General features: G+C 39.5%; 1 protein-coding gene across 3 annotated transcripts in view; it reads right to left on the reverse strand.

Annotated features, from left to right (window-relative positions):
• The window catches only part of IL18 (interleukin 18), a 40,831-nt gene that overhangs the window by 6,462 nt on the left and 19,425 nt on the right, over positions 1 to 14,944 (reverse strand). Inside the window, exons 1-3 of one of the 3 annotated variants that reach the window (XM_039229192.1) lie at positions 12,617 to 12,801; positions 3,182 to 3,268; positions 2,342 to 2,353 (exon numbers count right to left, since the gene is read on the reverse strand). In XM_039229192.1, the coding sequence (XP_039085123.1) occupies positions 2,342 to 2,353; positions 3,182 to 3,260 (91 nt within the window). In that variant the 5' untranslated portion in view covers positions 3,261 to 3,268; positions 12,617 to 12,801. Of the gene's footprint in view, positions 1 to 2,341; positions 2,354 to 3,181; positions 3,269 to 6,323; positions 6,686 to 12,616; positions 12,802 to 14,944 lie in introns of those variants that run through there. The other 2 variants (XM_039229193.1, XM_039229194.1) reach the window with 2 other exon arrangements.

The raw sequence follows: 14,944 nt of genomic DNA on the forward strand, positions 1-14,944 counted from the left end.
GTCATGATCTCACCGTTCATGAGTTCAAGCCCTGTGTTGGGCTCTGTGCTGACAGCTCAGAGCCTGGAGCCTGCTTTGGATTCTGTGTCTCCCTCTCTCTGTCCCTCCCCAGTTCATGCTCTGTCTCTTTCTCAAAAACAAATAAACATTAAAAAAATTTATATATTCAGCCCAAATTTTCATCCCAAGCTCAGAACTCTATGTCCAAGAGTCCACTGGACATTTCTACTAGGATGTTCTACAGATAAGATCCAAAACTAAATTCATGCCTTCCTCTTGGCGCCACATACCCTACTTTCCCCTGCTTTTCCTCTTGTGTTTCCCATTTAACGGAATGGTACAAATTGGCTAAGTGAAAAAATGTAGGCATCATCTTTTCTGTCTTTCTCTCCACCCACTTCGAAATCCAGCCCCAACCGTGTCCTGTTGATTCTTTTAAGTATTTCTAAAATCCATGCACAGCTCTTCATTGGCATCCACTGTGCCTACCTTAATCCACGCCACCATTATTTCTTACAGGGACTGTAATAATTGCCTCTTAATTGGCATCACCGCCTTTTTTTTTTGTCCCCACATCAATTCTTTATACTGAAGCCATGAGAAATTAAAATTCAGTTTTAATTAAAGTTAAAATTCAGAGAGGAGACCATGTTATCTCTAAATTTTAACGGGGCACATAGCGACCCAGAATAAAACTTATATTTTCCAGATTTCCGTGCAGTTGGTGTGACCAGATGACTAAATTCTAATGAGTGGAATATGAGTGGAGTTTATGTGTCCAACTACCAAGCAGAGACTTTAAACGGAATGGAGCTGTCTTCCTCTTATTTTGAACCCTTTCTTGCTAGCTGGCATATGGACCCAGGAAGTATGGTAATGATTTTCAAGTATGTGAATGAATTCAACAACTTAGAGATACTAGAATAACAAGAGAAAAAACTTGAGATCCCACCATCATCACGCGGTATCCAGCCATACTGATCCTAAACTTCCTACTTGGACTTGTATTTCATGGAAGCATTTTCTACCTTATTCAGTTACTGTATTTTTGGGTCTCTTTGTTGCAGCAAACTGGTCTGTATCCCAGGTCATACATATTATGCTTACTGAATCCCCATTATCCCAAAGATAAGATCCAAATTCCCTATCTTGGAATAAAGGAAGCTTCTTTATCTGCACCCTATTTATCATTCTTCTCTCCTCATTCTCCTATCCCATTCTGAATTACTTCTAGTTGTTCAGACATGCCATGCTTTCTTTTACATCTTGGCCTTTGCATGAGGTCTTCTCCCTGCCCACAATACCTACTTTTCGCTAACCACTATTCACTCTTTAAGTCTGTCCCTCCTTCAGAGTGCCCTCCCAGAATCTACTGGACTGAATTAGGTGCCATTTCCTTGTGTTCCCTTAGCATGCTGTGCTAACACTTAACATACCATATTCTAACCGCCTTCCTCAGTGGCTGCTTCTGCCTGGAGAAACCATGTTTTGCTCACCACTGTATCCTACTGTGTAACATAACACCTGGGATACAGATGCCAATATTTATTGAATTAAATAAATGGAGAGCAAAGCAATCTTTAAGAAATGTGAGGAGTTATAGGTCAGTTATATTTCAGTCAAGCTGGGGGAAAAAGACACATGAGAAAATAGTATTTTAAAGTTGATATTTTCTACTTCAAGTACAGTAAGGATCACCTTAAGGATGGGGAAAGTGCTATTTTTAAGGAAAAATATGAGAAACTAATCACCTTTAATAACATGGGGTCTGTTAGAGGATGGTAGACCAGGCATGGCTCTTGTCCAGAAGGACAAGAACTGGGTACATCCTCATCTTAATAAGACATAATGACTCAGCTTCATAATTCTCCTTGCTCTGCCCTCCCGTGTCTCCTCTATTTCCAAAAATCTCTGCCACCTGGGAGCCTCCTGGGCTTCTTCCCAAAACATTTCTGAGACAGAGGGTTGAAGGAAAGTTTTCTTGATTTTGGACAATTCTCTTGTTTCAATCCCCTTTTCCTCCAGAGAATCCATGACCTCCTGATAATCTTTGGATCTCTGTAATAAGCAAAGTCTATTTTGTAGATTCTAAGAGTTAGAGAAGTCCCTAAGGTGTAGAGAGAAGCATATTTTGTTAGAGGTTCTTCTCTGTATCTCTTATGGTCATCTTTATTCCAAGGCTGTCATTTTGCACCCACATTCCTCTGAAGGAAGATTAGTTTCTCAAATAGACTGGTACCAGTTTCTCTCAGTTGAGAATGAGGACATGGGTGTGTCTGAGAGATGCTTACTCAAATAGCTACTTATTTTGCAAAGAAAGGGAAATAAATTTATACTTTACCATCATCGTCACCTAAAGGGAAAAAAAGAAAAACAAAATATGTTAAACTCTATATTTCAATTAGGAATCTTCTCTTGCCCTACAATTTTATGACTCTTCTGTTACTCCCCAATATTTAACTACTAATTTACCAGTGATGGCCTTTGTGGGCCTCCATCAGAAATTTTATATAATCATGCCCTAAGTCCCATAAAACGGAGCTCATTAGACTTAGTGCGGTCTCAGCTAAATTAGATATAAAACTCAAATCCAGGCTTTACAAATTTAAATCTTTACCTAAAAGGAAATTTTGTAAAGTGATAGATAGACTCTTAAGTTTATGGTTTCAATGGACAGCCATCTAGGGACTTTCTGTGAAGCTTTCAAGTGAAGCCAAACTTTCAAATGGATCCAAACTGCCCACAGATGAATCATTAGAATCTGTTTTTATTTGTCAAGTATGTTTACATAAACTGGCATACCCCACTAATGGAACTCTATATATAAGGTATTTCTGATATGATTTACCAGTTTGTTGTGGGAAATTATTTTCCCTGCGTGTACCCAATTTTGTGCGATTTCATCAGGTGCACCTGCAGCCACATTATAGATTGGCTCCTGCTAGCTAAAGTGCCAGGACACGTGGTTAGACAAGGTGTTAGGACATTGGACATATTTTGGTTAATTTCTAGAGGCCCAGTTTTGTTTTGTTTTGTTTTGTTTTTTCCGGAGAGGAGTGTCATTGGTATTACAACAGAATTTGGTGACAAAAAAGAGGCACTTCATAGTTTATCTCACAACATCTTTTCTAAATGAATACATTTATCTGAACCCTTATCTGACCTATTGCTTTAGACTTACCTACAAAGTAGAGTGTATTGTTAATAAACTTCATTCCCACAAAGTTGATGCAGTCATCTTCTACTGGTATAACAGCCATCTTTATTCCTAATGAAAGCAAAGAGTCCTTTGTGAAAAGGCAATGTTTTTTTCCATTTACACCTCTGCTGACAGCAGAGAGCCCAGTGTGGGGCTTGAACTCTGCTTACTGCCTTATACTACACCTACAAATTCAGAAGCCAGTGTATCACCCAGTATGCTGATGAACACTTAGGACATTTAATAAACGCTTGGGTCTTCAGCTTATGAGTACACATGTTCAAATGTTCTCTTGTAAACCAACAGATGTTTGGAATCTAGAAAGCATCTTCTCATAAGACAGTGTTTTAAAGGATGGATAAGTGGCCCACTACTGAACTGAAATATTGTCCTAGTATCTTGGAGGAAATATATTATCAATATACATATAGGATGCTTGTCACGCAACTATGGATTGGCTCTATCTCTGTCTTACAACCAATGGGTTCACGTGCATGGGAGACTGAAGCTTTGTGACTTCATTGTCAAAGTGCCAAAGGTGAGGCAATGGTAAAAATAGTGTTTCTGCCTGGGAGGGAGGGCAGTGTATGAGGACTCTGCAGGGCTCTGGCATCTGATGGCCCTTTTTCTCCTTGAGCAGCCAGAGCTTTTGATCTGAAGTTTGGGTTATCCTATGTTTTCTACACAATTAATACATAAATACAGTGTTTCTGTAAAAACAAACAAAGAAAGGGGCGCCTGGGTGGCTTAGTCAGTTAAGCATCCGACTTTCGCTTAGGTCACGATCTCGCGGTTCGTGGGTTCGAGCCCCGCATTGGGCTCTGTGCTGACTGCCAGCTCGGAGCCTGGAGCCTGTTTCAGCCTGTGACTCCCTCTCTCTCTGACCCTCCCCTGCTCACGCTGTCTCTCTCTCTCCTAGAAATAAATAAAAATATTTAAAAAAAAAACAAAGAAAAACAAATAATACAGGATTTTTAAAAGTTCAAACTTCTTCTTTTTGCTTTTCTCCTCTGCCCCACCCTATTCCACCCCACTCCAATATTGTGTGTGTCCTTCCAGACCTTTGTCTGGGTTTCTATATCTGAGAAATTTGTGAACTTAGGTGGGAAAAAATTCACATATTTATTTTCACCAACTTCTAAATTTTTTTAATGTTTATTTATTTTTGAAAGAGAGGGAGACAGAGTGCGAGCAGAGGAGGGGCAGAGAGAGACAAAGACACAGAATCTGAAGCAGCCTCCAGGCTCTGAGCTGTCAGCACAGAGCCCGACATGGGGCAGGAAGTCATGGACCTAGAGATCATGACCCGAGCTCAAGTCGGACACTTAACTGACTGAGCCACCCAGGCGTCCCTATTTTCCCCAACTTCTAACTGAAATTTAGTGGTTCCTTCCCTTATAGTGGTATAGGAAACCACAGTATGTATTATCAGCACTATCTCTAATGTCAGTAATAGAAATACATGTTTCCTTCAGTGTTATAATTGTTGTAGAGATCTTGAAGCAGGGTTTAAACTCTTCACTACTTTGAAATATACAAAAGTTATTAGTAACACCAGTATATATTTTTTAAGTTTTTAAGTGTTTATTTATTTTTGAGAGAGGGAGAAAGTGGGGGAGGGGCAGAGAAAGAGGGAGAGACGATCCAAAGCAGGCTCTGTGCTGACAACAGAGAGCCTGATGTGGAGCTTGAATTCACAAACCATGAGATCATGACCTGAGCCAAAGCCAATACTCAAAACTGACTGAGCACCCAGGTGCCCCAGATTTTGTTATTTATGTGTTGGTAAAGACACACATATATATACTATATCAAGATTTGTTAAAAAAATTTTTTTTGATAACCCTATTTTATTTTACTTTATTAAAAATTTTTGTTTAACATTTATTTATTTTTGACAGACAGAGAGAGAGAATGAGCAGGGGAGGGGGTGGGAGAGAGAGGAAGACACAGAATCCGAAGCAGATTAGAGGCTCTGAGTCTTTTGTTAGCACACAGCCCGACGTGGGGCTTGAACTCATGAGCTGCGAGATCATGACCTGAGCTGAAGGCAGACGCTCAACCGACTGAGCCACCCAGATGCCCTTTGATAACCCTATTTTAATATAATAGGTTTGCTTTATAAGCCTAAGTATTTAAGATAATTTTTTAAATATTTTTGAGAGAGAGAGAGAGACAGAGAGAGACAGAGCATGAGTAGGGGCATGAGAGCATGAGGGGCAAGAGAGAGAGAGACACAGAATCTGAAGCAGGCTCCAGGTTCCCAGCTGTCAAGCACAGAGCACAACATGGGGCTTGAACTCACGAACCATGAAATCATGACCTGAGCTGAAGTCAAACGTTTAACTGACTGAGCCGTGAAGTATTTAGTGTTATGCATGTAAACACATTATTTTGAGAAGTGGTTCACAGACTTAACCAGATTGTCTGTGAGAGTCCGTACCACAGAAATGATTAAGAGGCCCGACTGCAGAGTTTACCAGTACATTGGGTTCCTGAGGGTAGTTATGGTTGAGGCTCTAAGGCAGGTGGCTGGTTCACAGTTGTCTTTGGCATACAGAGGAGTATTTAAGTCAAAGCTCAGAGGTAGAGAACTGACTCAAATTTTTTTCTGACATGGTCTGCTGAGGCTAAACATATGTGGTAGAAGAAGCCAGAAATTAAAACCCAGTTAAAAAACTTAATCCAAATTAAGTTAACCATTTGTCAGTTGTGGCTACTGAACAGTTCTATCTAGGTTCAGTTCCTTATACACGTACAAATGTGGATAGTTATCAAATTTATGTAGATATATAATATACAAGCATATATTTATATAATTTCGTATGTATGAAATAATGGCAAGGTGGTCTTCTCTACAAGCTTTAACGTTATGTAATGCATTCATATTTTTAGAAAATAATGTATTTGAAAAGCCCTAAATAGTATATGCAAGAATTGGATGAAACTACTAGTGTTTACTCCCGTGAGTATTTATTTAGTCAGTGAGTGAATGGGTTTAGAGGACATGGTAACCTTAAAAATAATAATATTACACAATATTTGAAATCATACATCAGTTAATTATTGAGCATGCACTACATATCAGTCATGAAGCTAGAAAGCTGAAAAACACAATACTTACCCTCCAATTACTCAGAGTCTAGTGAGAGACAAATATATAAACAATTACGAAATAGTATAATGAATGCTGTTCAGAGCTGGATTTACAAGGGATCCTCTCTTTCTGCCTGGTGGCGTTGAAGAAGACTTCTTAGAGGAAGTGATAATCGTGCTGCCTTGAAAGAGAGACAGGCATTTTCAAGGCCAGGGGAAGAGCTTTCCACAAAGAGGGAAGAGCATGAGCAAAAGCCAGAAGCAGGGAATTTTGAGAAAATCTTGCTTGTTGGAGCCTCATCACTTTTACTGCAGTTAATGCAAATGCAGTCCCATTGGGTAGGAAGAAAACATTTCTGAAGATCTCACATAGTTCAAGATTAACTGTTCCTTGGGAGTAAATGTAAAAGCATGTAAAGAGATATCCTCAGAGTACATAAATCTACAACAACCAGAGTGTATTCTTGCTTTCTTTCTTTGTTTTAACTTTCTCAGCATTATAGCTAATGCTTTGCATAGCACTCTCTCCACACATTCTATTATGGCGGTACTTTGGCCTTTTTATCATTCTTTTCTGGCATCTGTTTTTTCAACTTTTTGGGAAAATATTTATTTGGAGGTGTTTTTCAGCACAAGCAGTAATAATACCTCTCAGCTCTTTGATGACATTACTATCAAATATAAAAATATTTAAAATTATGATAGTAGTGAACATTTAAATTTTTAAAAATGTTTATTTATTTTTGAGAGACAGAGACAGAGTGCGAGGAGGGGAGGGGCAGAGAGAGAGGGAGACACAGAATCCAAACAGGCTCCAGGCTCCAAGCTGTCAGCACAGAGCCCAACATGGGGCTCAAACTCAAGAACTGTGAGATTGTGACCTGAGCCAGAGTTGGATGCTCAACCAACTGAGCCACCCAGGCGGCCCAGCAATGAATTGTGAATTTAAATATGGCATAAATAGTGAATTTAAAAATAGCATAACAATAACCGTTATGTCTCAAGAGTAACCTAGCTTATATGATAACAACATGGAAGCAGATAATTTCATCAAGTTAACAGCTTGAGTGTTAACAGCTCATGACTCACTTGGCCTACCAGCTTTGAAATTACATCATTCTAGATAAACTAATTTTGAGGAGTTCACATATTTCCATTTTGCCTATAAAGTGAGGCTGTTACTGGGCCGCCTGGGTGTCTCAGTCAGTTAAGTGTCCGATTCTTGGTTTCAGCTCAGGTCATCATTTCACGGTTTCACTCATGGTTTCGTGAGTTCAGGCCTCAGATCGGGCTCTGTGCCAGCAGCCTGGAGTCCACTTGAGATTCTCTCCCTCCCTCTCTCTCTGCCCCTCCCCAACTTGAGCTATCTCTGTCTCTCTCAAAATAAAATAAAACTTGGGGTGCCTGGGTGGCTTAGTCGGTTAAGCGTCCGACTTTCGCTTAGGTCATGATCTCACGGTTCGTGGGTTCGAGCCCCACGTCAGGCTCTGTGCTGACTGCCAGCTCAGAGCCTGGAGCCTGTTTCAGTCTGTGACTCCCTCTCTCTCTGACCCTGCCCTGCTCACGCTGTCTCTCTCTCTCCTAGAAATAAATAAAAATATTTAAAAAAAAAATAATAAAATAAAATAAAATAAAACTTAAACAATTAAAAAAAAGTGAGACTACCATTTCTATATTACATTAGCTGATTCCACCTAGTTCAATTCACATAAAATGCATCTTGCAATGTAGTTCAGTTTGACATAAGCTTGTAAAGGAGAGTCCGATTATAAAGGCCTTGCTTAAGTAGACTAAAGAGTTTGAATTGTTTTTCTGAAAAAATACTGACTCTCTTTAAGTAGGAGAAAAACATGGTCAAATTTATGTTTTACAAAGCTCACCCTGGCAGCTATGTAGAGGGTGGATTTGATGGGGCAAGACTGGACAGATCCTAGAAAACCACCTCAGAAGCAATTTTAACAGTTAAAGTAACAATTGATGAAGCTACAGTCTAAGGTAGTGGCTGTGGGGACAAAAGCACTGGATGGATTCAAGAGACATGAAATAGCAGGATTTTTTTTTAAAGCTAATTGGCTGTAGATCAAATGCAAGAAGGAGGAACTGCGGGTGACTTCAAAGTTGCTGGCTTGGGCAGTTTGTTGAGTGGTAACCTCATTATAACTAAGGAAAAAGAGAATGACAGGCCCGAGTGGAAAATAATTAGTTCAGTTTTGTAAATCTAAGAGAAGTGTCACAGAAGACAAGGGAGAAAGGAGCTTTAAGGAGGAACTGCTTGAAATCAGAAGCCACAGAGCCCACAATTTAGGTACAAGCTCAAACTTGTTTATCAGGTTAGGAAGGTTTGGTGTTGGTAGAACAGTTTGGGGAATGTGAGGGAACAGAAGCACCATGACAAAGATCTAGGGCAGAATCGGGTGGGGAAAAAGCAAGATGGCTAATATGAACTTTTTTTAGGGAGTTGGGCCAAAAAGCGAAGACAGAGTGGTAGTTTCTAGAACTTGCAAATTTCAGTTTCTGGCTCCAGACCCACAGTTCCAGCTCTTGAACAGACTAATGAATTACTTTCCAAAACATGCCCAAATAACCCATCTGAGACGGAAACCCGGGAGTCCCCCAGTCCTTTGTCTAACCTGCCTCACAAATACTGTAGATTATAACTCACAAATGTCTCTAGAACTTGGCATCTCCTCTCCATCTCCACCAGCACTGTTTTAAGTCCAGCCCTCATCACTTCCGGCATCTTCTCTGTAATGCTCCTCGACTTGGTTTTGTGGCTTCCAGGCTCTCCCCAGCTCCATACTGTTGCCAGTGACATTTCCCCTGCCAGGCTGTAACTTCCCTGCTTTCCTTTGCCTGCCAGATCCTTTATTCTTCACCTTTTCAGTCCCAGCTCAAACATTTTCTCTGTGAAGACCTCCCTGACTCCTCCATTCCTACCTAATCATTCTCTCCTCAGTGCCCAGCTACACCTACTCCCACTTATCTCAAATAGATCTTACTATACTGAATGAGATTATTTTGATTACAAATGGTCTGCCCAGCTTCAATCTGAGTTTCTTTAAGATGAATTGTCCTTTTTTTCTTGAATCTTCCACACCTGAAAAGAAGTTTATATTCATCAGGGGTTCAATCAATGTTAAAGGAATAAATGTCTGCTGTGAAAAACCTTGTTGCCATGACAGCAGTGTGTAAAGGAACTGGTAGAATTTTTTTGTCTTAAAACCTTCACTCCATCTGAAAGCCAGTGAGAAAGAGAAAGAAAGTGAGGAAAATTTGAAACACATTTAAAGGAAAAAAAAAACACCACAGTAACCTCTATAATATTCTCCCTCTTCTTTTTTTTTTTGTTTTTTTTTTCTGTAGTGGTTTCTTTTTTATTTCATGTGCTTATTATGAATCCTTTTTCTTACCACTCTTCTTGTGAGATCTCAATACATCTATAATAACCCTTTTTTTCTTTTTCTTTTCCTGTCTCATCTGTATTCCTTTGCCTTCTTACTCTAGTCTGTGAAAATTATAGTTCCCATTGGATAAAGATACTTATTTCATCTAAAATTTTCAGATTAGACTTTTTCTTCTTCTAAAGTTACAAACCACCTCAAAATGACCCTCCAGGAATATGCAAATGGCAATTGGTTCTTTCAAACAAAAACAGTTTTTGTTATACAAGCTTTGGAGACTAGCCAGAAGCCAGTGAATGGTAGAAAATCATGATGGGAATGAGGTCACATGCTTTGCAATCTTCTCTGGGGCAAGTCACTTAATTTTGATGGTCTCGGTTTCCTCATTTGGACAAAGAGGAAGTTGAATGGTTAATATTATAGGTGTTATCCAGCTTCAGTATTCTAATTCTAGATTTTAGCTAAGGCTGCAAGGAGAGAAACATTTATACGTGGCAAATACCCTCATAAACACTTCTTCATAACTCTAACACAACACGTATTAATTGAATATGTATCAAATAGCCAGTACTGTTAAGCCATAGGAGTTTAAAAACATACTGTTAAAGGAATGCTACTTGGCAATGAGAAGGAATGAAGTCATGCCATTTGCAGCAACATGGATGGAACTGGAAGGTATTATTCTGTGTGAAATAAGCCAGAGAAGGACAGATATCATATGTTTTCACTCATATGTGGATCTTGAGGAACTTAACAGAAGACCATGGAGGAAGGGAAGGGGAAAAAATAGTTACAAACAAAAAGGGAGGGAGGGAAACCATAAGACACTCTTAAATACAATGAACAAACTGAGGGTGGATAGGGAGCGGTGGGGGAGAGGGGAAAATGGGTGATAGGCATTGAGGAAGGCACTTGTTGGGATGAGCATTGGGTATTGTATGTAAGCGATGAACCACGGGAATCTACCCCCCAAAACCAAGAGCACACTTTACACACTGTATGTTAGCCAACTTGACAATAAATTATATTAAAAAAAAAAAAAACAAAACACACATACTATTAGAATGTTTGAAAAGCAATTTGAATTTGAAAAGCAATCATGTTTATCCTTGCTGTGGACTTCAATTCTGTGGCATAGACACAGGATGAAATGAGGAAGCATACTGCCTAATTCCCTAAAATCAGGTACGTAGTCATCTTGGTAGCAGCAAGATGAAAATCTAACTATTCAGTTCTAGAAATGATTTTGTTCTTGAAAATGTTGCCATTTCATGAATGTATGAATGTGGACGTGGCAGAGGTGGGATGGAAGAAGACCGAGGTAAAAATTTAGGTAAATAATAGGTGTATGATAATAGGTGTAATATAATGATAATAGGTGTATAATATAACCAATGGCTGAATACAGACTCAAAGGAAAAAGCCAAAATGGAACTGAACTCCTGTGTGAAAAGGAGAATTGAATTTAACCTTAAAGAATGCTTATGATTTAAATAGATGGAAAAGGACATGGAAGAGCATTTATATGATCATTAAAACAATGTTGTAATGGAGGGTGGACTTCGTGAATGGTGCCATTTTTTTGGACTGTGGTAGAATAATCCTGCTGTCCTGCAAGGAACTCAAGGTAGGCTGGGGTTAGAGAGGGCTTTGGAAGTCACTAGAAGAATGTGATCTCATTTACTTTTTTTTAAGTTTATTTATTTTTCTTAGTAATCTCTACACCCAACATGGAGCTCGAACTCATAACCCCAAGATCAAGAGTTGCATGCTCTTCCTAGTGAGCCAGCCAGGTGTCCCAGAAAAATTTGAATTTAATCTCACAGGCAATAGGAATGCAGATTACTGAGCCAGCAAGTGCATTATGAAAAAGATAGAGACAGGCTCTGACACTACTGTAAAAATTCATGTAAGAATTCATGGAAGAATTTATAATATTCCTCCAGGGATATTATGAACAAGCCAGGTTAAAAAAGATATCTTGGAGGAAGATTTAAAAGAACTTGAAATAGCTGGACATAGACAAAAAGAAAAGAGGAGTTTAAGGGGGTCCTAATTTTTCTTATTTGTACCTCAAAATAGAGATATTAATTTAGCCCTTTCCTTATTGTGAAATAAATTTCTCCTGAGGAATGTTATAATTTCATCCACTGTAGCCCAGCTAAGAGTGCTGATGCAGATTCCGTCAAGAGGATCAACCTTTGGCAAAAATTGTTTGCTTTTGGAATCATGGATTCAGAGTTGAGACCCCTGTTGAAGAGAAGCTTACTTATTTTATTGTTCTAAAGCAGCAATTCTCAAGGGTCTCTTGATGTCAAAGCTATTTTCATAATAATTCCAAGCAGTCATTAGTCTATTTCATCCTCATTCTCTGACGTGTATACAGTACAGTTTACCAGAGGCTACGTTCTGTGCGATGTCGCGTAGATTAAATGCAGAAGCAGATAGAAACGCAACTGTCTTCCATTAAGCCAGATGTGAAAGAGATTCATAAAGATGAAAAACAATGTCACTCTTCACAGATTTTTACAAATGTATGGTTATTTATAATTAAAAATGTTATTTATGGTGACCTGTGGTGTGCTTACTGTTATTTTGAAATAAGTTGAATTTCTAGTACGGTAAATGACAGCGATACAAGTAACCTAGGGAAACAAACATTTTTCAGGGTCCTCAATAAGTTTTAGGAATGGAAAGAGGTCACAGGACCAAAAAGTTTGAGAACGTTTGCTCAAAAGTGATACTCTCCAACATTGGTTAAAAGAGAAAGTTCCCACTCTAACTTTGCTGTGTTCCCTATGTTACAGACTGCTCATCATAGTGATGTCAGAGGACCTAAATTCCTTTCAGTTGCTTTTCTAGTTTATTTACTTCTAAAACCATGTCTCATTTCTAAATAAAAAGGAATGGTATTTCTTACCTGTGCTTGATAGTTTTGTATGAGAGGAAGGGATCTGGAAGCTTTGAGGTCCCTTTCTTTTCCTGAGCTGTGTAGTCGGCAGAAGGTGGCAACAGCCCCTTTAGCAGCTGAAGCTGGCAGCCAGGAATGCAGAAAGCATTGGAAAACAGAGCTATCTGGTCGTCCGTTCTATAGCTGTCTGAGGGAGGAGGAGACCAAGTGATAGGGAGAAAGGAGGAAGAAGGTGGAGGGAGGGAGGAGACTGTTCTGGCACGCCTTGAACCCGCCTTCAAATGTGGGCTCTTTCCTAGGGCAATAGAACTTGAAATGATGTCAGAGAATTTGCACACTTCTTTTAATGTAAAATCACTTTTAATGAAATACTTTCTGCTGTACAAGTTGGAGTTCTGGCCCTTCCAAAGCTTGTGCCTTTCTTTCAGAAGTCCTATACTTTCAAGCCCTTTTAAAAAAGCACCTGCTTGATCAATAAGAAGTATTTTTTCTCACATTAAGCTCTCTCTGTTTGGAGATTCACATTTTAGCACAAAACTTTTCCCTTATCTCGTGGTGCTGCATAACCAGCCCTGTTAGAATAACCCCTATAATGTAATAACAGCACCTACAATGTAACTTTTAAAAAGCAAAGTAAAATATCACAGCCTTGAAAATGATTAGCAGAAACGAAGTTCCCTGGACAACTTTTTCTTGAACATGTGCCAAATTGTATTACCCTGCTAGCAAGGAAAGTAGCAAAGTGACTTTTTGTTTCTGCTTTTTTTGCCAGTATAGAGCCTATATGGAAACAGAGGTGTTCTAGGGTTAGGAAGCAAAATGCTTCCATAAACAGCTGGTTGAGTTTGCTTTGTTTAGTTTTTTAACAAAATAGGGTTTTCATTTTACAATGTCATCAAAACATCATATCCACAGCACTGATTACAAAGAAGTCTGTGGAGAGATGGTCGGAGGTGCTTGGTGCAGAGGCTACTACAAAAAGAAAAATCATGCATTTTGGAAGTACATGGTAAGAATGCACATAGTAAGAATACACATTGAAATAACAGATTTCCATCCTCTGACTGTAGTGTTCCATCCGGCTAATTAATATGAAAGCATGAAATGGAGTCAAACAGTGACCAGAAGCAGAACACCAAACAAGTTAATTTTATTTTGTTTTTTTATTAAAAAAATTTTTTTAATGTTTATTCATTTTTGAGAGACAGAGCATGAGCAGGGGAGAGGGAGAGAGAGAGGAAGACACAGAATCTGAAGCAGGCTCCAGGCTCTGAGCTGTCAGCACAGAGCTGGACGCAGGGCTCAAACCCATGAACTGCGAGATTGTGACCTGAGCCAAAGTTGGACATTTAACCGACTGAACCACCCAGGCGCCCCCAAACAAGTTAATTTTAAATGGCTCATTGCCAATGATTTTTCTCCAACTGTAAAGATGTAAAATGCACAATTTTTCCATTTCTTAGTTTTGGGATAAACATTTTCTTTCTGGTACATGAACCCAGATAGCTTCATGTCCTACCTACTTCATGAGATTATTTGTATAGATTAAATGAGATGATGAGAGTCCTTTGAATACTTTAAAGTTTTTTTCTTTTCTTTTTATTTGAGAGAGAGAGTATGTGAGTGAGGGAGGGAGGCAGAAGTGGAGGGGGAGAGAGAGAGAGAGAGAGAGAGAGAGAGAGAGAGAGAATCTTAAGCAGGCTCCAGTGCTCAATTCAGAGCCCAATGTGGGGGTCGATTTCACAGCCTTGGGATTATGATCTGAGCTGAAATCAAGAGTTGATCGCTCAACCAACTGAGCCAGCCAGGCGCCCATAAAGCACTAGACAACTATAAAACTCTCCACACACTCTCACTTATTGTTACTCATTTAGTTTTTACAATGAAGATAACTTTTGTTTTTCTAAGAGAGAGAGAGTTAGCGAGCAGGGGAGAGGCAGAAGGAGAGGGAGAGAGAGAAACCCAAGCAGGCTGCATGCCCAGGCTGGAGCCTGACCTCACGACCGTGAGATCATGACCTGAGTGGAAATCAAGAGGCAGATGCTCAACTTACTGAGCCACTCAGGCACCCCAATGGAGATAACATTTTAAAAATAAAATGTCCATTGCATTCTCTTAATTTGGTGTAAACATTTGTGTATTAGGTGGAATCATTTTTCCTGGAGGTATTTAAGAACTAGATAACTACCTCTTTAGATATCATGCAATGTGCAGACCAGAAGAGGAATTGGATTGGGGCGCCTGGGTGGCTTAGTCGGTTAAGCGTCCGACTTTCGGTTGGGTCATGATCTCGCGGTTCGTGGGTTCGAGCCCCGCGTCGGGCTCTGTGCTGACTGC

The sequence above is a fragment of the Hyaena hyaena genome, unplaced genomic scaffold (genome assembly GCF_003009895.1).
Source record: "Hyaena hyaena isolate Hyena2069 unplaced genomic scaffold, ASM300989v1 scaffold_36, whole genome shotgun sequence".
NCBI classification, from domain to species: domain Eukaryota; kingdom Metazoa; phylum Chordata; class Mammalia; order Carnivora; family Hyaenidae; genus Hyaena; species Hyaena hyaena.